The 23,360-nt window shown below is 37.4% G+C and overlaps 1 protein-coding gene across 1 annotated transcript; it reads right to left on the bottom strand.

The window, feature by feature from the left end:
• Window positions 1-1,163: 1,163 nt before the first annotated feature.
• SBSPON (somatomedin B and thrombospondin type 1 domain containing) lies at window positions 1,164-17,314 on the bottom strand. Its single transcript, XM_072411056.1, has 5 exons — window positions 16,769-17,314; window positions 6,913-7,107; window positions 6,674-6,764; window positions 4,586-4,762; window positions 1,164-3,967 (listed from the first exon to the last, which is right to left on the bottom strand). The coding sequence occupies exons 1-5, from the start codon at window positions 17,001-17,003 to the stop codon at window positions 3,850-3,852; spliced, it is 816 nt and encodes a 271-aa protein (XP_072267157.1). The 5' UTR covers window positions 17,004-17,314; the 3' UTR covers window positions 1,164-3,849.
• Between the last annotated feature and the right edge of the window lie 6,046 nt (window positions 17,315-23,360).

The following is a 23,360-nucleotide window of genomic DNA, read 5'->3' as shown; positions in this document are numbered from 1 at the left end:
ATGAAATTGCACAGGCGTCCTTGGTGAATAGAAAAAAACACGCCTTTTCGGGCATTTAAAAAGCCAGAAAAAATGTAGCCCCAATTTGTTTTTGGTGATGCTGCTTCACCCAAACTCTTTAACATCAGAAAAAACAATATGCAGTGTTTATAGTAGGACTTTTAAGCAAAATTAGTGACTGTTAGTTCTAAAATAGTTTTTGCTGGCCAAATTTACCCATGGCAATGAAACTGAAAGAAAGATCTTTAATTTGTAATATTCCAATTATGGGAAGATCATCAACTAATTAGATCTAACCCACAATAAATGTTACCACATCTGTAGATCTTCTGAACATTCTTTTTATATTTGAATTGCTCTTTGTCATCTCATAATTACATTGCTTGGTTAGCTACACAACATTTTTATATAAAAAAGAAGAATACATATGTGAGCTTAAATCATAAACATAATGGAGGGTTCTGCACGCAAGCGTGCATGTGCAATTATGTGCAGGTTCTTGCATGCTTCTTAGAAAAGTGAGCTTAATAGGCAGGTACTTTCATTGCTGACAGTGGTGCCAAACATGTTCATTAAGCTTAGCCTTCCAGACCTGTGATTCCAGTTACCAACCTGGCTTGTTCCATGTCCCATCTTCTGTTTTTCCCTTTACCTGTTCCTGTACCATCCCTGATTTGTTTACTTGATCAAGATTCTGGAAAACCTCCTTGTACTTTACTGTCCGCAAATTATTGACCTGGGCCTGTACCTGACATTTTATCTCTGCCCACTAACTTGACACTGCACTGCCTACTTGTTGTTGACCTCAGCACGTCTGGACCTCATCTCCCCAGTAAACTACACCACTTCATCACTTTTCACCTTTAATGCCTACATTACCCACTGGCTCCTTTTTTGTTTCTATACTCCCTGTCCCCCAGTCTAGAAGTGTTTACCTGCCCATGTTATCACAGGCACCCTACCCAGATACATTACACAATAAATATTGGGCCTAGAGGAACCCAACTTTGAACTTTAAGAATGTGATGTATAAAATAATGGACAACAAGACCAGCACAACTAAATTTCAGTTTTTTCTCCACCAGTATATATATTTTAAAAATTCTGTGACACCGCTGCTTGGAACATGAGGCTTTCAATATAGAAGGAGTTTGGACAAGATACACATTTATTACATAAAATATTTTATTGCATACTTTTTTTTAATATTTAAACAGTAACATTTGTTTGTGATACAAAACCTTATACAATATATAGTGATGTTTCTCTTGGTAAGTGTTTAGTAAAAATAACACTTTACAATAGTAAATGGGTATATAGTAGGCTATATGCTTAGTGGTAAGAATGTGTCCGTTCATCAGGAATATCTAAATTTCAGAATGTGCACATGGTGTGTTAGTGGTTAGCAACCTGGTCTGGTTTTCACTTTCCACCAAAGTAAGTATCATTTTATATCTTCATACTTATTTATATGGCTTCCTTCCAGGTGCTCTGTTTTCCCGTAAGAATCTAAAAAAACAACCCTACACTTAGAATATGATCTTATCTGCCTCTGTGCAGCCTAAATACCATTGGCTCAATAATGCTTGTGATGCAGCAATTAAGCTAATTTTGTCCATCATCTAATTTGCAACACATTGGGGTTGATTTAGTGTTATTCATTTAAAGGGATATTTCACTCAGCTTAAAGAATGTGACATTCACTTTGCAAAGAATACCCAACCACATCCAGTAAACAAAAAAAAAAAAAACTTTTTGCTTGCATGTTGGATGGTTTGAATCATTGGAACTTTACCATATTTACTTACTATGAAGTGTCTCTTATATTCCTTTGTTCTGTTATTTCATTGTTACATGTTATAAATGAGATGACTGACAAATCAAAAGGTTAATTAATTTAAAAGCATTACATTAAATTATTCAATTGCAATGCAATAATTGCTTTGTTTGCATCACAAAATGTATTTATTGCTATCTGTTAAACAAGCAATTTACAGTCAAGTCATGCTAATAAAATAATCCCCCACAGTCATGTCGCAGAAAATTTTACAGAATATTGTACCATTTATTCTCATCTGTAGACTGGAATGGAGAGGGTTAACTGCTCAATAAATTTTAGAACTGTTCATAAATTTCCCCAAAGGACTTTTGGACATCTTTGAAGTTTATACAAACTTTTATTCTCAAATCCAAATAATTAATCTGTTTGTCAATAATAAATCTGATACATCTGCTATAGATGTTTTTTTAGTATCATTCAGTTTGAGCAACAAATACTTAGTTTGTTTAATACCCTTCTCTTCCTGGATTATTCTGACCACTAAAGTAGATCCTTGCTGGTGTGGTCAGTTTATCACCAATAGCTTGGGATGAAGCCAAACACAGTTTGTATTTGGCAACAGCAGCCTATAGGATTATTGTTCACAGCAGGGACGGTCATGTGGAATGCAGGGTAGGAAGATGGGGAATGTATTTCCCTGCCGCCCTATATATCATGCCACTGCCTGCCCTCTAACAATGTAGTCACATCCCACACTAGGGGAAGAAGGATTTAAAAAAAAACAGAGTACAAAGATAAATGTATCTGGAATTTAAAATAAATAATTACAACTATATAATTATAATTATTGACATTTTGACATTTTCAAAATATGATTCTGTCATAGAGTGATTTCAGTTAGCTCACTTTACATACTGTATGCTATAAATAGTAATTTTATGTCATAGAGATGTTTTAGATTAAAAAATGTCTTGTATTTCTTCCATTATGCTGACCATATACACTGCAATTTTTACACTGCAAGCTTTCCATCAGTAGTCAAAAAAAAAAAAATCAAACTAACCAGGTAAGAATTGGTCATTAGATATTAGGATGCTTGAAATGCAAGCTGAGGATGGGATCTGTGTTTATCAAAACATAAGTTTAATTCTTTATTTAAAGTGGTCTTTTCTGGTTGCCTCAATAAAACACTTATCTATGAATAGCAGTTTTCGAAAAAATAAATTCAAAAGTAAAAAAAAGGCCAATATGCAGCTCTTATAGCCTTTATACTCCCCTTATATTGATTGTTTTATTACAAATGGAATAATTTAAAGACTTGATAAATTTAGTTAAACATAATACTTTTGTAATTGTTAAATATTACAGTTTTATAGAGCTGTATATATGCACTCAAATACAGGGACTACTGAGGAGTGAAAGAGTCACTTAGTTCTAAAAAAGGGACCACCCTCCAAATTGGGGACAGTTAGGAGCCATGCAGAACGAGAAAAGGAGGGAAGAGAGCCTAATGTAGAATATTGACTTTTCACATCTTTACAGGATTTGAGCATCAATTGCTCCACAGTACCAGCAGCTATTTGATGGTTTGTTTTAAAGCATTTTAACTGCCTGTTAGGAAAATGTAAATAGTTAAATGTCATTAGCATAGCTACATTTTTATTTAAAAATGGATTGCCAGATCATATGTCAGTAAAACGTTCTATTAGCAGTTGTGAAAGCCATGATCTAGTTCTGATTTAAACAATTCCCTTTATGAATGACATTTTTTAAATAATTGTACAATCATTTTAGCATCCTTAAATATTTATTTAAATTACTTGCTGGATTTCATTCATAAACTCAAATGTTCATAAAGTGGTTCTCATATCTGTGGTACTGATTGTGGAAATTCCATAGATAAAGGTTTGACAAGTATTATCTTGAGCATTGTGACTTTTGTGCAGTATACATATGGTTTTTAAATGTTAGTGCAGTTATCAGTAGTGGACAATATTTATTCGTGTTTAATTTTAATAAAAATATTTAAAAATTGTAGGCTATAAACTTTTATGAAGAAGTCCTCTATGTTACGTAAATATAAAGCTGTGCACCATGGGGCATGAGCACTTGTCCCTTTGCCTCACTTTTTTCCAGGACCCATGACACCTGCTATTACCCACCGCTTGCCAGTGAAGAATCTGTTTCCTGAAAAGAGAAGACAAATTCTGTGAAGCACACTTTTTGTTATACATTCACAACGTATATAAAAACAAAATGTGTAAAAATGAGAATGTCCTAATTATTATTAACATTGTCCTTGTACTCCTAACTCCAAAAAGTCAAGGAAAAAGGGTAAGAGGAATTGCCTGAAGGTTCCATAATCATGTTGTGATAACATCATGTACTGTATGTCAGTCTTTCCTTATTAATCTGGGTGATTCATGGACACAATGATCACAGAAAACTTTATTTGAGCTTTGGTAATTTAAGCTTACATATTTTGTTAGTTTTTTTTTTAGTGCAGATATATTGAGATCATTAGCGTGTATAAAAAAATGATTTTGACTTCCCAAGGCTGTAGAGGATACACTTCATCAGTGAAGCTGGGCGATCCAGCAAACCTGTAATGAATCTGGTCCAGAATTCAAAACATTTGCTAGCAAATAGAAAATGACATTGAAGAAATCCATTCCAGGTTTCGCAATCACCCAGCGCAATCACCCAGCTTAGCTGATGGACGTGTATCCTCTCAACCTGGGAAAGCTTTAATAAATCAGGCCCATTCGTCCGACTACTTTAAAGATAGATACTAAATTGACTCACTCATTGGCATCACTGCCATCACCATAGCAACGATGATTTCTAATGTTCACTGCAGGGTGCTGGCAAGCTACACATACTGTGTACCCTTCTCGTAGGTAAAGCATCCAACGGGCATGGGGACGATCTTCTGTTGAACATGCCGGAGACAAGGATTCAATCTGGAACTCCACACAATACCTGTTTTTAATAAGTGAAGGGTTTACTATAATTCACTTTTAAAACCATGAAACATACATACATCTTAGTAGTTGATCATATATGGAAATATCTTTATATAGAAATCATAACCTCTGCTGAAGGGCTGATCTTTAAATGGTAGAGCTTAGAGCTTTAGAGCTTTCCAAAATATATTTTAAATATAATCTGAGCCCTCCTTCATTCTAAACAATTTGATAGAGGTACCTAAGGACAATTGAAATCTGTCACTGGTGACCAATCTACCAGCTACAAAATTACTAAAAGTTCACTGACGTTCTCCTATGGTATAACTTTCTGATTGACAGAACCAGCAAGAAGTCACTTTGTTGCTGTCCCCTCATTAGCAATGGAGTGACATCCTTTAAGTGTGACATTTATACCTTATGATTCTGCTACCAGTAACATTGCCAGTGTTACATTGCCCTAAGTGTGCAATAAATTTATTTTATTTAAATATTTGCCAAATACTATTTCTACCTTTAGTCAAAACAATCTGTTACCTTTCTCTTCTACACATTTATCTACCCTTATTTGTTAAGTTGTCAAAAGACACAGGGGATCAACTGAACATGCATGCATGGATTAACCATCTAAAATATTTTTTTATAGCGAGATATACACACTTAGATTGATTGACTACATGTTTATAACCATTTATTTCCAAGCTATGGAATAAACCAGGTATTTTACCAATGAGAACAATAATAAGTCCCCCTTGGAATACAAACATTCCATAAAAGCATGGGGCAGCCAGCTAGCCCATTGGCCATGAGATGGCCTAAAATGTTTAAAATATAATGTGCTATGTCACACTTACCTCCTCCCCTCTAAACCGCAGTCGCCTCTCTCCTGCGCATGTGGGCAAGTCTGATGCTACTGCGTTAACCCCTTGTTGTCCAATCTGTTAGTTCCCAGCCAACTTCCCTGTGCTGTTCCAGTGTTCCTGTCTGTCTGTGGATATCCCTGAGTCACCTGTGCCTCCTGTAGCTTCCAGTGTCTTCTGTATTCCATGTGTCTGTCTCTAGATCCCTGGCAATTGACCCCTGGCTTGTGACCTGACCTCTCTTGCTTGCTGCCTGCCATGACCCCAGCTTTCATTGACTATCCTTCAGCTTTGTGTTTTGAACACCTTGGTGTGCTCAAGGACTGCAACCTGGCAGTAACCAGCAACGCAACATCCTCACCATCAGAGGCTCTGGAGAAGACCTGGTTACTGCTTAGACTCTGCGCCTTGGTCCTTCTCAGGGCTCAAACTACCGCCGTGTTAGCCACAGCTCCCCCTAGTGGTCCTGTCTCTCCGTGCGTGACATATTTTATGTGAAGACACACAATAAACCAGAAAGATGTGAGTGAGGCAGCAATACAGCTTTCCCTGACCTCCTTAAAATTGAACTAAAGTTAATACAAATATTCAACCAGGCAGGTTATTACTGCAGACAAGCAATGACCTTTTTGCAATAATCTGTCTTACCTGCCTGATTGCTCTGAGTTTCTGGTGACAAAGCTGAGCTTCACATTGAGGGTGTCAGCTTTGGTTGCAAGGAAACCTGACAATTCCAGGTTTTCCAGAGTGTCAGGGATGAATGAACGTCAGTTAAAAAGGCCAAAGATCGTCTATGGCAGGAAGGAAGATAGCGGTTCCCTGTGGTTGAACAGGCATAGGTAGGTCATGCCGGTTTAGTTCCACTCTAATTAAGAATTACATGTAGTGATAAGCAGGTGAAAGGTATAACAGCTTGAGCAGTCATAAGGAAAGTAAGATTTGGCCTTTCTATGCATTCATAATAAAGGCTTTTAGGCGTGAAGGTTTCTGGGTTTGGCCCGTTACCTACATTAGCAAGCTTACTTGTGTTCCCATCTAAATTTTATAATATTTGATTAAATAAATACCCAGGATCTTCTGTATGGGACGCCCAATCTGGAGACAATGCACGCTTCCTTCTGTCTTTGTTGTACTCAAAAGCAGTAATAAAAGCAGGCACTGAAAAAAAACATATACGGTATATAAATATATATTATGTGTCATCACACATAAATTACACACAAATATTCTATACACTGACATTGTCACGAGAGAAATGCTATCAAGAATCAAGTAAATTCCTTAGTTTTATTATTGTGTATCATACCATGTAAATGTCCACACTCAATGCCTTGTTGTGTGAGATATTCAAGACATCCAGCTTTCTCTTCTAGATGTGGGCAAGGCTCGCCACCATTCTCTGGCTCTTGTAGCACTTCACGTCTGCGCACTCTGTATGTTGGGGTACACTGATTGGCGCAGCCACTCCAATGGCTCCATTCTCCAACAACGCATGCAATAGCTATCAAAGTAAGAACATACTGTATGTAAAATCAAAGTTGCAGATTACATTTCTAAAAAGTCACTCTGTGTTGCATGGCAGAAATTGTTACTATCAATGGAACAAAACTATGTTACATGTGCATCACAGAGATTGCCTGCGATAGTTAATGGAATCATTGCCCGATAGCAGTAATATGTTACTGTTACTAGAACAATGAGTTGAGGTGGTGGAAAAATAATCTGTACATGCACCTCTTGCAGGCTTTGCTGGTATGTTGATGACACCTCATGTAAATTAACAAAATCTTAAACCAAGATAACACCAGAATCTCCACTGTCAGGAGTACACTGAGTGACTGACATTGAGTTATCCTACACATTTCAATAAAAAATTAGCTTGTATTAAACAAATATTTGCTATGAAAAAGACGTTATTGGATAAAACATGTCTGATGGAAAAATCCAGCTGAGAGTTTGTGATTTCATGCTGGGAGCAATAAAGTTTGTATACGATATTGTTGGTGTGTAACACAATTTTCTTTTTTTTTTGTAGAAAAGCAGGGACGAGCTCCAAGATACAGCCAGCACCTGAATATAGCTACTGGTATTTCTTCCCTAGTGGGGAGCCATTTACAGTTTGAAAAAATAAAAATGACAGCTATTTAGATCAACTTTTATCTAGCAAAAGCAGGTGTGCATAGGTAATTTAATACACAATAAAAAAATCGCTAGCACAAAAACAAAAATACTCAACATTTTTGCATCCAATTAAGCAGTCCTAGTTTGTAGTTTCAAAAGGACTTGTTCAGCCATGTTTTTTGCAAACAGTAAATCTTGTAGTACAAGCAATACTTCTGAAGAATATAAAAATAATACATATCTTGGTCTTGGACATCATCATAGTTTATTTTAAATCTAATAGTAAACTTTCAATATTATTAGGAAACAAGAATATGTCGAAAGTGCCCAAGGTGGTATTGTGCATATAGCTGACCTTGCAGGACATTGAATAGGCTGTACTGGGGCCTATGGTAATGTTAGATAGTACAAGTTTGATACACAACAACACCAAAGAGGCCTATGTGAGCCGATTTAGGCATAGCTACAAATTGGTACTCATTTTCATGTTTGGTGTCTAGGCATGTCTTCATCTTTTTACAGCAGGTGATTGCTCATCTGTTCTAGGACAACCACTGAACTCCCATATCAACACACAGGCACCTCCCAGGGGATCTTCCTTTTACACCCATACTCAGAAGGATTTATGCATATTAAAAATGTGAACCACTGTGGCTGCCATATCCAGACTCATGGATAGGCTACAAGTTACTAGGAGCTATAGGGATTTGCATAACAGGAAGGCTTAGTGCATTGAATTAGCAGGGTCATACAGTACATAATGGCACGCTAGATATTGATAATGTTTGTCTATTTAAAGCAAAATTTTATGTAAGCAAACTTGCTAGGCCAGTTATAAACATTGCAGCTTTGATTTTAAATCTTCTCAGCCTTACCTGTTGATGTTCACCTAAAGCAGGCACACTTCCTACTTCCTAAATGCTATGTGAGAGAGTCTGTCTGTTTTAGTAACTTACTGTCCCAATGTTCAATTTATAAAACATTGCAGTTATCCCATAAGAAGTGATCACAGAAGCGAATGTGATTTGTGGAGTTCACTATGAAAAAAGAATTTTAAAAAATTACAGTATTATCACAGTTGGCATGATTACAAGGTAGCAATAGTTAGGTTTGTTGGCAGTTTTAGAACGTCATAGCTTTGTATATAAAGATTAAAACAGCCCAAAAGGGCTTGGTATTAAAATATTGCATCAATTTTTAGAGAAAAATGTAATTGTCTTTTAAAATAATATTTGTTTTATTAATAAATGCCTGTAACAGTTAAAAAAACATACAAAAATAAACTATATTATTGAGCGGAGGTGTGCGGAATGTACCGTGTGTGGATTTCAAAAATAGACAATTCCAAGACTTAGTTATCAGCTGGTTTTCTATTACATGGGTAACATTGAGGACACTAAAAACTTAAGCAGATACAATCTACAATCAAACGCCTTTGTTGCTGGCACCCTCTTTTCTGACGCCACCTTATTTTGACTGCTTTACAATTTGTGGATTTAGAACAGAGCAAATTCTTCTCATCTTGTCAGGCTGAAATTCCTCCAACGGCTTCCAATCAAACTCTATCTAATCCTTTGCCAAGATTTTCTGTTTGTCATTTTCTAGTTCTGTCAAAACCAAACAGTAGCCAGTTGTGCAACGCTGTACTGTTGTGAGATGTGTGGGAGATATACAGTCCATTTGTATGTTCTTGTTGTGTACTATCACATTTATATATACAACTTTGTGGTCTACACTCATTCAAATAAGAAACTAAAATTACGTGAAAGAGACACAAAGCCTACTCCTAACAGTCTTTATTATGAGTTGAAGCTCAGCTAAACATTAATAACAACAGTCTGTACACAGATTACATGTCTCAAGTTAATATATCTATCCCAGTCTTAAACTCAAGAACAGTTTTCAGAGCTGTACAGTTCCACCATTATACAAATACACAGTATGAGCTACTGTACCAAGGTGGAAGTATTTGTGGGACTAGTGTCAGGAAGGGTGAAAGAACAACACAAAGCACTTAGGCACTGCTTAATTAAAAGTTAGTACCTATGTTTATTGAATAGGTACAATGGTCCAAAACAGCAACCGTTCCATCAGCAAGATCACACGACTCGTTTTACCCCAGGGAGTGCGCATTTTTATATTATCTAACTGGGAAGAGTCAGGCAGGGAGACGCTGGCATTTCTTTATGCATATTCAGAAAATGTCAGCATCAGCACTCAATTCTATAATATCTGGAGTTAACAAATATACACTGATCCCAACCAATCAACTTGTTACATGATCATTGCTCGCTCATTTTGACCAAACCTCCATTATAAAGTGAAAAAAAATTGCAATTGTTAGTATGAGAATATATTTTGTATATTACCAGCTGCTTTTTTCTTATGACACATCGGGGCATAACAGCCATAACTTTCGTCTGATCAGGTCATTCCAACCCCCAACATGTGTGGGAAGGAGGATACAAAATGTTAACAAGGGCACAGACTAGAGAGTTTACACAAATCCACCTGAACATACACAACACATGTATTCAGTATTCCATGTTTTTGTATTCAAATCTTAGGTGGCTCTCCAGTTGAATAACCAGAAAGACTCGCCATTCCTGCTACAGCTACCTTTTTTATTGTTCCTCTAAATATGGAGCCTCCTGAGGCACGGTGCCCTACATCCAGTACCCAAGACATACCCTGATTAAAAAAAGCTTTGCAGCAGCACCTGGGTATCACTAAGGTGCACTATTCTGTTTAGTGCTTTACAATTCAACCTATCCTCAGACCTAAAACACAAGGAAAAACATATGTCAGTGAGACACAAATAGTTGTGTAATCCCAGTTCTTGGCTCATTCCTGTAAACCTATCACTATCAACCTGAAATCAGGATAGATTTCTACACTATAGGAACAAAAGGGGTCAAATTCAATCACAACAAATAAGAATATTTGATATCCCTTCACTAGCAAACCATATTGGCTGCATATAATCTTTCAGTACAGGGATTCTTTACTCCCCCTATTAAATCTAAAGTCTGAAAACATCACAATGCTCTAAAACAGAATAAACAACACTGCAATCAGGTTGATTTTTGTATATTTTCAATATAATGTCAGAATTTAGGAAAACATTTGTAACTTTTGGATATTGTTACTATAGTCAGTGAGTATATGATTGTAGTTCAAGTTATCTTTATTGAGTAACCAATTTATAAAAAGTATTCTGAACATCTCTGGAGAGACCTGAAAATGGCTATATTATTGATGATTAGTGTTGAGCAAACCTGAACTGTAAAGTCCGTACCGAACTTTACGATTTTGGGTACCCGGACCCGAACCTGAACTTTGAACTGAAGTTCGGCCGAACCCAGCGAACCCGAACTCAAAACCTGAATGGGCTTGAGAGGATTTGCAATGAAGAATTGCAGAAAATCCTCCAATTCAGGCGTGCAAAGCTTGCTGTATCATACCCAAAAAGACCCAACACTCTAGTTGCTCTTAAAGGTGCTTTAACTAAGGAATAATGTGAAAGATTTTTTCACACTCTATTTTTATGCTGTGTTTTATATCACATGTAGCAAAGCACTGATAATACCCCAGGCTCTATGTATCAAAAAAAATGCATACATAATACTGTGGCATCTCAAAAACCAAGTCCCAACACTTCTCTAATATGTAATGTGTAACATGTATAAAATTAATAATGTGAACACTTTTTTCTTTCTTACAGCCTCAGGTTGAGAATTTAAATTCAATGAGGCTCCAAACTGTTCTGTACCCCTTTACTCTTTTATGTACTTTACTGTTGAGTACGCCAGAAAAAAAAATGTTTCCCTCAATTTTAGTTACACATGCATTGATTTTTCAATATATTTATAGTATTTAGGTCTGTTGAATCCAGAAATGACATCAGTTTCATTGAATTGGCTGTAGTTCTTGCAATACAGGAATTGGAATAGACGATTTTACCAACAACAAATGTTAACACAGCGTATTATTATCAATCTTTATTTATATCGATGTTTTGCATTTTATATCATAAATGTAGCATTATTTTCATGAAACTTTCATTTGCCTTCTTTTTATTCATACATTTTCTTTTAATACAGAAATATGAGTTCTTCAAGTAGAATTTGTGTAAAATACCCTAGTGTATTTTGCTGTCTGAAAACGGAAGTTAAAATAACGGTTTATAGGACAAGAGAGGTGACACTCCTACCATATTTCAGTGAAGATGGAGACTTTGTGTACTGTTGTAACATCCCTGGACTACTAGCCCATATGGGAGTACCAGAATACCGAGCAGAAGACTGGCGGCTTTTCATAGACAGTTCCACACAAAAATTGAAATCTGTTTACTGCATAATGGTAACTGCAATCAACTGCATCAATTCCAATTGTTCATTCACCAAAACTTAAAAAAGAATATGAAAATATCCAAATGGTCTTACAAAAGCTTTGCTATCATGAACACCAATGGTCCATATGTGTTGATTTAAAAATGGTGAACTTTCTACTTGAACAGCAAAGTGGATACACAAAGTATTGATGTATCATCTGCTTGTGGGATAGTAGAGCAAAGCAGGATCACTGGAGAAAAAGTGTCATGGTCTCCAAGGGAAAACATGAAAAAAGGTGCAGCGAACATCATTTTCCCTCCACTAAACATAAAGTTGGGATTATTTAGGCAATTTGTTAGAGTTCTGAACAAAGATGGTGATTGCTTCAAATTCATTTGTCGATTCTTCCCTGGACTGAGTACTGAAAAATTAAAAGCAGGAATCTTTGATGGACCCCAGATTCAGAAACTGATAAATGATTCAATATTCACAAGTTAAATGACTGATACTGAAGCTTCTGCCTGGCACAGCTATGTCATGGCTGTTAAGAACTTCTTGGGTAACCATAAAGCACAAAATTATTAAGAACTGGTACAAAACTTGCTCTTAAACTTTAAAAATTTGGTTGCTACTATGAGCATAAAGCTACTCCATCCCCATAGCCATTTGAAAACATTTCCAAAAAACCTTGGTGATTTTAGAGAGGAACAAGGGAGAGGTTCCATCAAGATATAAAGGTGATCTAAGAAAGGTATCAGGGCAGATGGGATATACACATGATGGCAGACTACTGCTGGAGCCTTCAATGTGATTGTCCTGATCATAAGCATAAAAGGAAATCATACAAACTGAGTTTTTCAATTATTTCTAAGTGATTAGTTTTGTAAATAAACTGAATATAGAATATATTGATTTAAGTATTTCAAAAATGTAATTTTGTATATGTAGGCATATCTAGTTTAATTTTGCTTAATTTTCATTAGTTTTCTGTGAGGTTATTATTAAGGTCATTATTTCAAAAACTAGAGCCAATATAGTAAAACAAATACCATATTTGCAATCTGTGCCTCAAACATAACCTAAAATGACTTTAATCTGTTTGGCAAGAAAATGTTTGTTGACTAGTGGTATTAAATATCTTCAAATTGTTTAATTTTGTTAAGACAAAACGGTTTTTAAATTAAAAGCTGGACTCCAGGCAAACTTGTAACTACAAATGAAATACAAGCACAGTATGAGAGCTAAAATGACATGTATAGGCTGTTTTGGGGTTTATTTTTGGTCAATGTACTTCGAGCCTCTTGTGATGACTGTGTCAAAGCTGACATGACCACAAACCTGAACTGAATTATTAGTGGAGACCAGAGTTGTCAGTGACAGTCTTGTATGACAGATTGCAGTCACCCGTAATCTCAGCTTCCAGCTGTCAAAAAGAAGGACAGGTATAAATGTTCTATCAGTACCGAGAAGAATGAATGAGAAGAAGAATGTTAAACAAATGATTACGAGCAGTAAGAAGAGATTAGTAGTTACTGGTGGTTGCATCTTGGCATCATTATCCTTCAGTTCAGATATGATAAGATTCAAAATGGCTGCTCCTAGGCCAGGATGGAGTCATATAAAACAAAGCGTTAGTTAAGGTTTAAGGGTTATTTTAGTGCCAGGGATATGAAAAGGGGTTTGATTAAAGTTTTAGGTTAAGGTAATTTGAAGTGTTTGTTGAGTTCCTAATTAGTTCTAGAGAAAAGTTTGCCCAGCAGTTCCCTTAGTCAAAAAACAAACCTAATTGGCCACTATGTGCTAAATACAGATTTTTTTTTCCTTTAATATTGGGGCGATTGAAGAAAATAACAAGCAAATGCGCAACTGAGAGGGCAATAAGTAAATTCTGAAATTGCAAAAGCCAAACCTGATTCACCTATATAAAGAAATGAGATTAAACATTTATGATTCATGGTTTAGAGATTGGTTAAGTTTTAGGGTTATGTTTATAGTTTAAATGGCACGGTTAGTTAAAGCAACAATTTCAGATATGGAAAACCTTTCAACAGCAATAATCTAAGAGAAGAAGCTTTATGTTTTTCTCTATTGGAAATGCCACAACTGTGTGTTAGAGTTGTGGGAGGGTTAAGATTTAAGGCTTAGTTTAGGCTGGATTTACACTATTGTGCTGATGTTATATGCATGTTACTGTAAATTGTGGTCAGCACATTTTGTGTGTTGATTTAGTCTGAATGGCAACCACAATGCACTTTCCTAACGCACTTGTGTTACACTACATTGAAACACTTAGTAGTTCACTACCCTACCGAATAATGTGGTGAGCTGCTAAAATTGATGCATGCACTTTTTTGTGTCTTTTCGTGGACTATGCAATCTATTAAAATGAATAGGTTACCATAAAAAACATGGTACACAAGCAACACAAGTTTGGGTTAAAGTTTACATTAAAATTTAGAAACTTAGAGATCAGGAAGAGGGAAAGTTGCGTGGATGGGTTTTTTTGGTAGAGTCACTTGGCAAAAAAAAAAAAAAAAAAAAAAAACAAAATAAGTTGCAGGATTTTTGCATGGTTTAGGTGCTAAAAGATCCACGATTTAAACAGCACTGGAAGTTACACTCCTGAGTGTTAACACTCCATTTAAGTAAATGCTTAGGCCTTCTGTCTAATGTGGAATGTAATTTACTTTGTTGAATTTGCTCTCATTTAGGAGGTACATGTAAATCCTAAGAATGAACCTATTTGCATTCTTAAATCACTTAAATCCAAACCAAATCTATTCTAGGTTTGATGGATCACCCAGGTTCTCCTACAATATCTTCTCTAGTCCCAGGGAACTTTATTAAATCAGGCCCTATGTGTTGAAAAAAAAATTAGTTAAGTTGACATGAAAATATTGAATGACCAATTTTTTTCATCAATGGATTTTTTTCATCACTGGATGCCAGGATTCATCAGACTCAAACTGTAAAAGAGTGGTTCAGAGAGCATTTTCACGCATGGATTGGACCCACAGAGTCCAGACTTTAACCCCATTGCGAAGCTTTGGCATGTGCTGGAAAAGACTTTACACAGTGGTCCATCTCTCCCATCATCAAGATCTTGGCAAAAAACGAATGCAACCAAATGTTGTGACATTGCATAAGCTTATGACACAGCACAAGTGACCAGAAAAGCTGGACTAACAGGCAATGCCACCTTTGTGTTAGTTCACATACATGCTCTGTGAGAATGCACAGAGTAACCCACAACTGTATGTCTCTGATTGGCAATGTCTTCCTAACACACCTTTGGAGCACATTGCCTTCCAGGGCAGCATAATATAGTGCTGTACATTTGTCCATTTGTGTGTTAGTTTAGTTAGAGCCTGGCCCACTATCATTTTTCTACACTCGTTTCTCAAATCAGTGCTGTATTGCTGTCAGAAGTTGCTTGTTGGACATATATTCTGTTTTGTTTTTTTTTGCCACTTGCAAAGAAAGTAGACAGCGCTAGGTCCTAGGTTTGAATGTCGACCAGGACACTATCTGCATGGAGTTTGCAGGTTCTCCCCGTGTTTGCGTGGGTTTCCTCCGGGTACTCTGGTTTCCTCCCACATTCCTAAAACATGCAGTTAGGTTAATTGGTTTCCTCCAAAAATTGGCCTTAGACTGTGTTAATGACATATGACTGTGGTAGATACATTAGATTGTGAGCCCCTTTGAGAGACAGCTAATGACATGACTATGGACTTTGTACAGCGCTGTGTAATATGTCTAAGCTAAATAAATACTGTGTTAAAAAATTATAATAATAAATACTGGAATTTAGGTTATACAGACACAACAGTAAAAAGCAAATAGGAGGCATTGCTTTTGAGAGCTAGACCTGGTTAAAACTGGAGTATGAGGGCCACAAGAATGGCTCTATGTGGGAATAAACAGCAGCACCAACCCCACCCAATACCCAAGTGGTGGGACTTATAAAGAACCCCTATCACCATAAAAAGCTTCTGCTTTGTTTGTACAGCTGATTGTCGTTTTTTTACTTAATTAGTATTTGGCAAAGTTGAATCCAGCAATCTCTTAAATTAATACACAAGCCTAATGTGCCATCATCTCCTTCCGTGTATTATTTACAGCAAATATTTATTGTATTTTGCTTTTAAGGCTGTGGAAAAATATGAAGCAAATGTTTAATCAAGAACTAGGGGCAATTAGTCATTTCCTATAATACAAAGGCCAAGCCCGATCCACCCAGATGAAGCTATAAAAAGGAGTTTCCGATTGTTTCTTATCTTCCTGTATTACTTCTCATGTCGCAGCTCACACAAATATAATATTTATCCAAAAAACAATTGCATGAACTTTAGGCAGCTTAGGTCTTGACATGTGTAGAGCAGCTGGACTGAGCTAAGGCAGGTAATGCGCGTACTTGCAGTCCAACAGGAGCTTAAAGGTTTTTATTCAAAATATTTATTGTGTCTATATGGTTTTATTTGCGATATTTATTTCTATAGTGGTTAAATTTGATATTTTTATGTATTTTTTCAACCTGAATAATTATATAACTATGTAATATATATATAATGTATAGGTCATACTTGGGTTTATCTTGTATTTTAACCTGCTGTGGGGGAACACTATTTCAGCACATTTGTAGCTCTACAGCATTGCAAACAAGTTCCAATTATGCTTTGCTAACAAGGGCTCAATTGTGGCTCTTACCTGGACAAGCCTGTGGGTAGTCATAACAGCAATCCATAGCAGACTGGCACAACTGGTCACAGTAGCATGTCCCAAGGGTCCTGTCCATCCTCCAGCCATGGCTAACACATTTCAAATCTCTACCTTTACAACACTTCCTAGCCTCCAAACACCCAGCCTCAGCCAAGCCAGGGAGTGCGAACAGTCCCATCAAAAATATCCAAAAACATCTGCTTCTTCTGGAGCTCAGATCCATCACTTTGCCAATTTCAATCCAGATCAGGTTAACACAGGTCTTCTTTTACTGAGCTGCCTCTAATGACATTGATGCTGGGCTGACCTCTCTCTAACAGGTTCCCGATGAATTTATCCACTAATATCTCTCATGGAAATTAAAAGTATGGAATCAAGTTCTCAAAGAAGAGCAAACATCAGAAGTGGAGTAGATAGCCAGCAATCCCAATAAGTGAATAAATGGATGTAGAGAGTGCTAGGTGCAGGTGATGCAGCTTCCCCATACAATGACAGCAAGCAGAGTGAACAGAGTCCAAAGCTCTCCCTCCCAGACTTCACACAGCCTGCAGGAATGTTTGGCTGCTCCCCAGTGCAGAGGGGATGATGTTGTGTGTGAAGTAATGGGATGAACACAAACACACTGTGCATTCTACACACTAGCTCACACACCATCTCTGTATATGTACTTCTTAGGATAATGTGGAAGCCAGTCTTAAGTATATTTACATTTCTTTATATGTTCTATCATGTCTTGTAAATTTACTGTATTGTGATTTTTTTCTGATAAGAGCTTATGGCTTAACACCGCTGTCTACATTAGAGAAGAGCAAACAATACTCTGGCTCATTACAGTTTTTCTTCTACAACAGCGAATGTAGATGATGTAACTGTTGAGGAGCACTACAAGATCCATAAGAGGTGGTGAGGAAGATAGCAGTGGTAATAGATGGATCAGTGATCGGAACCCTTTGGGTATTTTGAGTCGAACCCTTTGGGTATTTGTGTCATAATGTGAAAATATTTTCTAACTTGCACGTTATGGCAAGAGCTCACCCAGCCTATGTGAAATTTATTTTGGAACAATTTATGTAGAATATGGAGTGTAAAAATTATTTTTATTTAGTTCTGTATAGAGTAAGAAAGGATTAGTACCCAAGCACCATCTCAAGTATTTATTGTATGTGCTTGATAAATAAAGCCTTCCTGGTTTGTCCTTTGGCTGTTGCGGCTGAGATAGAAAGTAATAGAAAGTCCAAATTTTTTTGCCAGAAGAAATGATGTAGGTAAATCTTTAAATAATGACAACTTTCTCAGAGGATATGTCCTCTACTTCTTTAAGAGATTTCCTTTGATCATCCTGTTGTGTCTTTGGGAAATGAAGTAAAAGGAAATATCTTCATCAGGACAGAATGATAGCTAGACAGCTAGCATTTTATAATGCCTCTACTATCAAAAAGCCAGCAGCTTCCCTAAATTCAGGCATAGCTGTATTGCACTTCCTTCTAACCATGAATCAGACACAAATTTGAGTTGGCCTTGCACGAAGGAAGGCAAAGAAGTTGCATAGCATGCATTTAAGAAGCAGATCCCCCCACCACACATGTGGCTATAGAAGGTAAAAAAAAACCCGGATTACCATAAACTGAGCAGATTTGCTGATTTGTATCCTGAATAACATTAGTTACTTATAGTTAGTTTTTGTTCTTTAAATGCAGTTGGAAATAGGTACAAGGATACAGTGTCTTACCCAACAGTAAATTCTGGACATTTTGTTTAAAGTGACTTAATAATACAGGAAATTTTCTGCAGTGACATACCTACCTTAAGAAGCTTAATTACAAATAGTCATGTTGCCATACTTACTCGTAATTTTCCTTTCCTGGGAACTCCTCCTGGCAGCGTACACATGGGTAATCCTGCCCATATTACCCCTCCCAGGACCACCTTTTTCCCAATAAAAAAACGCCTTTCACTGACTTCCCTGTTCTGTCTTAAGTCCTGCGACAGGACCAGAGAGGGTGGGTAACTACGCCATCAGAAAGAGTTCCCAGGAAAGGAAAATTACGGATAAGTATGGCAACAATTTTCCCTTTTTGCTGGTCCTCCTCCTGACGGCGTACGCATGGGATGTAGCAAGCAACCCTAATTGAGGGAGGGCAAAGAAATTTTAAGCACGTTATTGCTGCAAATTAAAAAATATTTATTTCAGGGCTGCACGTAACACCGAGGCTCCGAACTCAGAATCTGTGTCCGGAAAAACATTCAATCTGTAATGTTTCAGAAGGTGTTGGGAGTCTTCCAACTGACCGCTTTACAAATAGTCTTTGTGGAAACGTTTGCATTTGATGTTCTTGAGGTTGAGATACCCCTCGTTGAGTAGGCTCTCACTTAAGCTACGTACACACTTCCAATTATAATCGTCGGAAAACGAACGACGAACGTTCCTGCACGATATATATGAACGATCGTATAGCACCGATACTGCACATAGAGGTAACGACACGATCGTTCGTAGATATTGTACACGATCCGCCGGTCCGGTCATTCGTTTCCAGCGACTTTCCTCGTTCGTCGGCGTCGTTGGTTACTTTTTTACGAACGATTTTTTCCCAATCGATCGTTCGTCGTTCGATTGGAACAATAAAAATTGGAAGTGTGTACGCACCTTTACTCTGGGGGAGGCAACCCCATAGATGGAATAGGCATATTTAATGGTCTCTAAGATCCAAAAAGAGATAATCCTTGCCGGGGCTGTTTGACCCTTCTTTGGTCCACTAGGAAACACAAACATGATGTCCATCTTTCTAAAACCTTTAGTTTTTTGAACATACATGGGGATTATCCAGACCATGTCTAATTTACTTGAGTCATCCTTTTTATGCAATTTCTTCATTCGTTTGACTCATTGATGGTAATACTGCTTCTCAGTTTATGTGGAGAGCTGAGGACACCTTTGGAGGGAACTGTGGAGAAGCCCGCAAATACATCCCTTCCGATGAGACAGAATATTAAGGCTCTCTAAATGAGGGAGATTGCAATTCCGATACCCTGCAGGCAAATGTAATAGCCGCCAGGAACACCGCTTTCCATGTCAGTTTTTCCATTGACCTTTGCACCCAAAATGTACAAATTTCTACAGGAATTGAAGGGAGAGAGTTAAAGGGCTTTAAGCACTAAAGATAAGTCTCAAGATGGTAATAAAGGTCTTGCCAGCGGGCTGATCTTTACTTACGCTTTTAGGAATTGTTGGATCAGTGCATTTTCTGCCCACTTCGGCAAAGTTATGGCTGATAAAGCAGACACCTGTTCCTTTATGGTAATATAGCTAAGACCCTTCCCTAGTGCAGACTGTAAGAATTGCAGTATTTGAGCTGCTGTAGGCTCAGTGGTGGAAAAACCTTTTTCCTTAGACATTATTAGGAATTTTTTCCTCCCATGGTAGTATAACTATTGCCTGGTTCGCTTCTGTTTTTGGGGTGACAGATCAGCCCTTTCGCCAGTTACCCTTTGGATTCCTTCTTCCAATGACTTTCCAATAAGCAACTTCCCCTCAAAGGGTATTGAACACAAAGATGCTTCTGCCAGAAAATCGCCTGTTAGCTTCATTTTCCCCAGACAGATACTAGCTGACGAATCTTCTGCCTCACCTTCTATGGTGCCCCTAGACCTTTGCACCCAAGCCAGTAAGGCTCTTGACACTGACGTAAGTTCCACCGCAGGCCAGCTAGCTAAACCCGCAACAGCATAATGCCTCTTGAGATCCCCTTTCATCTTCCTATCCATAGGGTCTCTAAAGATTACAGAATTTTCCATAGAAGGAACCACATCCCCGACCAGTCGCTGCAACGGAGCGCCCACAGCTGGATTAACATCAAAGACCTCTGATTCCCTTTCTCTTATTGGATACAATTTTGTGAATCTGTTTATAAAGGAGCATTTTTATCAGGTTTTGCCCACTCTCCTTTAAAGAGCTGCTTTATCCCTTCCATGAATGGAAAGGCTATAACTTCCTTTTTTAGTGACGGAAAATATCTTTTTTATCTTTGGAGGGGGTGGATTCTCCCACTGAATAGCTTCTCTGATAGCATGTACAAATGAATTTATTAATGAAAAATCAAATGAAAAACGAATTTCTTTCTTTTAACTCAGAATCTGATATATCCGAGCTTTGTGGTAAATCCCAATGCTTCACCTCGTCCTCATATGCCATAGAACTTGTGCCTGTGGTAAAAATCTTTAAACCCTCCACAATGCCCCGATCAATATACCCCTTCATCTCCTTGGCCTCAGTCTCTCTGTCTCGATATGCCTCTTTAAGACTAATCTAGAAGGCAGGGCTTTAGCCCCACATGCCCAGCAAGATCCATTGCCATCATGTGACCGGTTCCCAGAATAGGAGGATGATCTTTCCCTACTCGCTCTTTTTAAGGGAGAGCTCATCCCTGCCCCAAGTCCTGTTTAGAGGACCGTCGGACAGGGGTAGGGGAGGCATCATGCCTTGTCTTTTTGAAGCGTTTCCTGACAGGGCTTTTATCCCTATAATGAAGTATCAAAAAAATGTGAATATCTAATTTAAGATACACCTGTTGCTACTCAAAAAATTTTAAAATGAGGACGGCTTGAGAGGTATCAGGAGCTAAACCCAAACAATAACAGTTAAATTTTCTCATTATTAAAACAAGCAAAATTAACCAAAAATAATTTTTTTTCCAAAACATTCCAAAAATTCCCCAAAAACATTCCAACAGGAAGGAGAAAGTTTTCACTTACCCAACATTGTCTTTAGCAGATGCTTCAGCATCAAAAAACACTCCAAAATGACAAAGGAAAGTTTCCCCATTTGGCACCGCAGGAAGTAGAGCAAAACTCACTTCCTGAAATGCTTCAGAATTGGTACTGTGTAACTACCAAGTCAAATTCAGCCATCTTGGAAGATGGCAGAAAGGCTTTCTTACATCGCCTAAAAAGGGACAGACTATATCTCTTCCTCAATAAAACAAACTTACCTGCCTGTTACCAATTTTATTTACAATTTTCACTGAGTTGTGCATCATGTGCTGGAGTTACGTCATTCAGGCCTAGCCAATCAAGATGGCCAAAGATTCTGAACCTGGAAGAAAACAGGCGAAGATGCCAGCAAAGGTGCAAGAGGAGGTAAGTCTAGATAAAAAATTGCACAAGGGCAGGTACGTTTATTTATTGCAGAAGAAGCATAGCCCACCTTTCTACTCCTATGCTTTATTTTACAATGCTTCTGCAGGAATAGAACACATTTTCTAAAGAGGCTTGTCAAGGAAAGAATACCAATAAAATCAAATTACATATATATTTTTGAAATGGGAGTCCTGAAACAGAATGAAGTAAAGGTATATTACACTGAAATACAGGGCAATTATTGTACTAATAGGCCACTTAACCTTTGTGTTGCATCATGAACATCTTAACTGAAATCCTAAGTCTGCTCATAGACTCCACAGAATGTTTTCTTTTTCCTCTGCTCAATTGTATAATGGAACAAAGGGTCTCAGAAAAATAGCTGTACAGGGCTTGGAAAGAGGTTGTAAGCACTTGGCAAACTCTTGTATAAATAAAGATCTATTTATGTCAGTTGGCAAACATGTTATGTTGTTCATTCAAAATGTAATTTCTGTTTTAGTGTTGAATTGTTTTCTTTAGTAACCCAAAACCACATAGGCCCGTGCTAATCAATGATCTTTAATCAAGGCATGGAATTAGGCCTATAATAATTCTCACAAAAACTAGTTAAGGTGGACCCATCACCATATTATTTAGTTTATATAGAAGGGTGGATAACTCTTTTCTATAAAGTAAAAATGTTTTTGTTCTTTTCAATAAAGGCTAAGCCCCTCCCCTTCTGTCTATGTTACGAATCCCAGGAGGCGTCGGACTGCTCCTTCTGCGCATGCCTGTAGAACGGCCATGCGCATAGGGAGCTTTTCAGCATGCGCAGTGGGATGGGAACATTTTTTTTTACAAGTATGTCACCTGATCTTGCGCCTGCACAGTGCCAGAAGACAGAAGAAGAAGGAAAACATGGTGCCAATCAAGAAACCAGGACAACACGGGACTGTATAAAAAACAGCTTTCAAGGGATCTGCCGAAATAAAGGTAAATTACATTTTTTGTTTTTATTTTGGTACTGCTTTAAAAGGAACTGGTATTGAGAAAATATGGAGACTGTCATTGTATGTCCCCCTGAAAAGCTTATTTTTCAGCAAAGATCCTTGACTTTGTGAAATGCATTGAAAAAAGAAGCATATGTACTCATACTTTTTTAACTGTAATAAATAAAATATTATATTATTATTTTATTACTATCAATAAATTGTTTTTCTATAGCACCATTATATTATTCAGTGCTTTACAAAGTTTGCAGTCACACCGCTAACTGTACCCTAAAGGGGCTCATAATCTAATGATCCTACCATAGTTATATATCATCAACACAATCTAAGGCCAATTTTTGGGATGGCAGAAGCTGGAGTGCCCTCAGGAAACCCACAAAACTGTAAGCCTGACCCACTGAAAAGGGGAGCAATAACAATTTTCCTATCTTAGCAGTGAACACCCTAAAGGA

Source organism: Pyxicephalus adspersus, chromosome 5, assembly GCF_032062135.1.
Source record: "Pyxicephalus adspersus chromosome 5, UCB_Pads_2.0, whole genome shotgun sequence".
NCBI lineage: Eukaryota > Metazoa > Chordata > Amphibia > Anura > Pyxicephalidae > Pyxicephalus > Pyxicephalus adspersus.
Note: the sequence above shows the minus strand (reverse complement) of the source record. Positions and strands in the feature narration are given on the sequence as shown.

Excerpts from the sequence above, each read along its gene's own strand:
- SBSPON (XM_072411056.1), bottom strand. The coding sequence starts at position 17,003 with ATGGATCTGAGCTCCAGAAGAAGCAGATGTTTTTGGATATTTTTGATG. Across the intron at positions 7,108-16,768 it reads CTACCCACAGGCTTGTCCAG|CTATTGCATGCGTTGTTGGA; the intron begins GTAAGAGCCACA and ends TTACTTTGATAG. Across the intron at positions 6,765-6,912 it reads TGAGTGTGGACATTTACATG|TGCCTGCTTTTATTACTGCT; the intron begins GTATGATACACA and ends GTTTTTTTTCAG.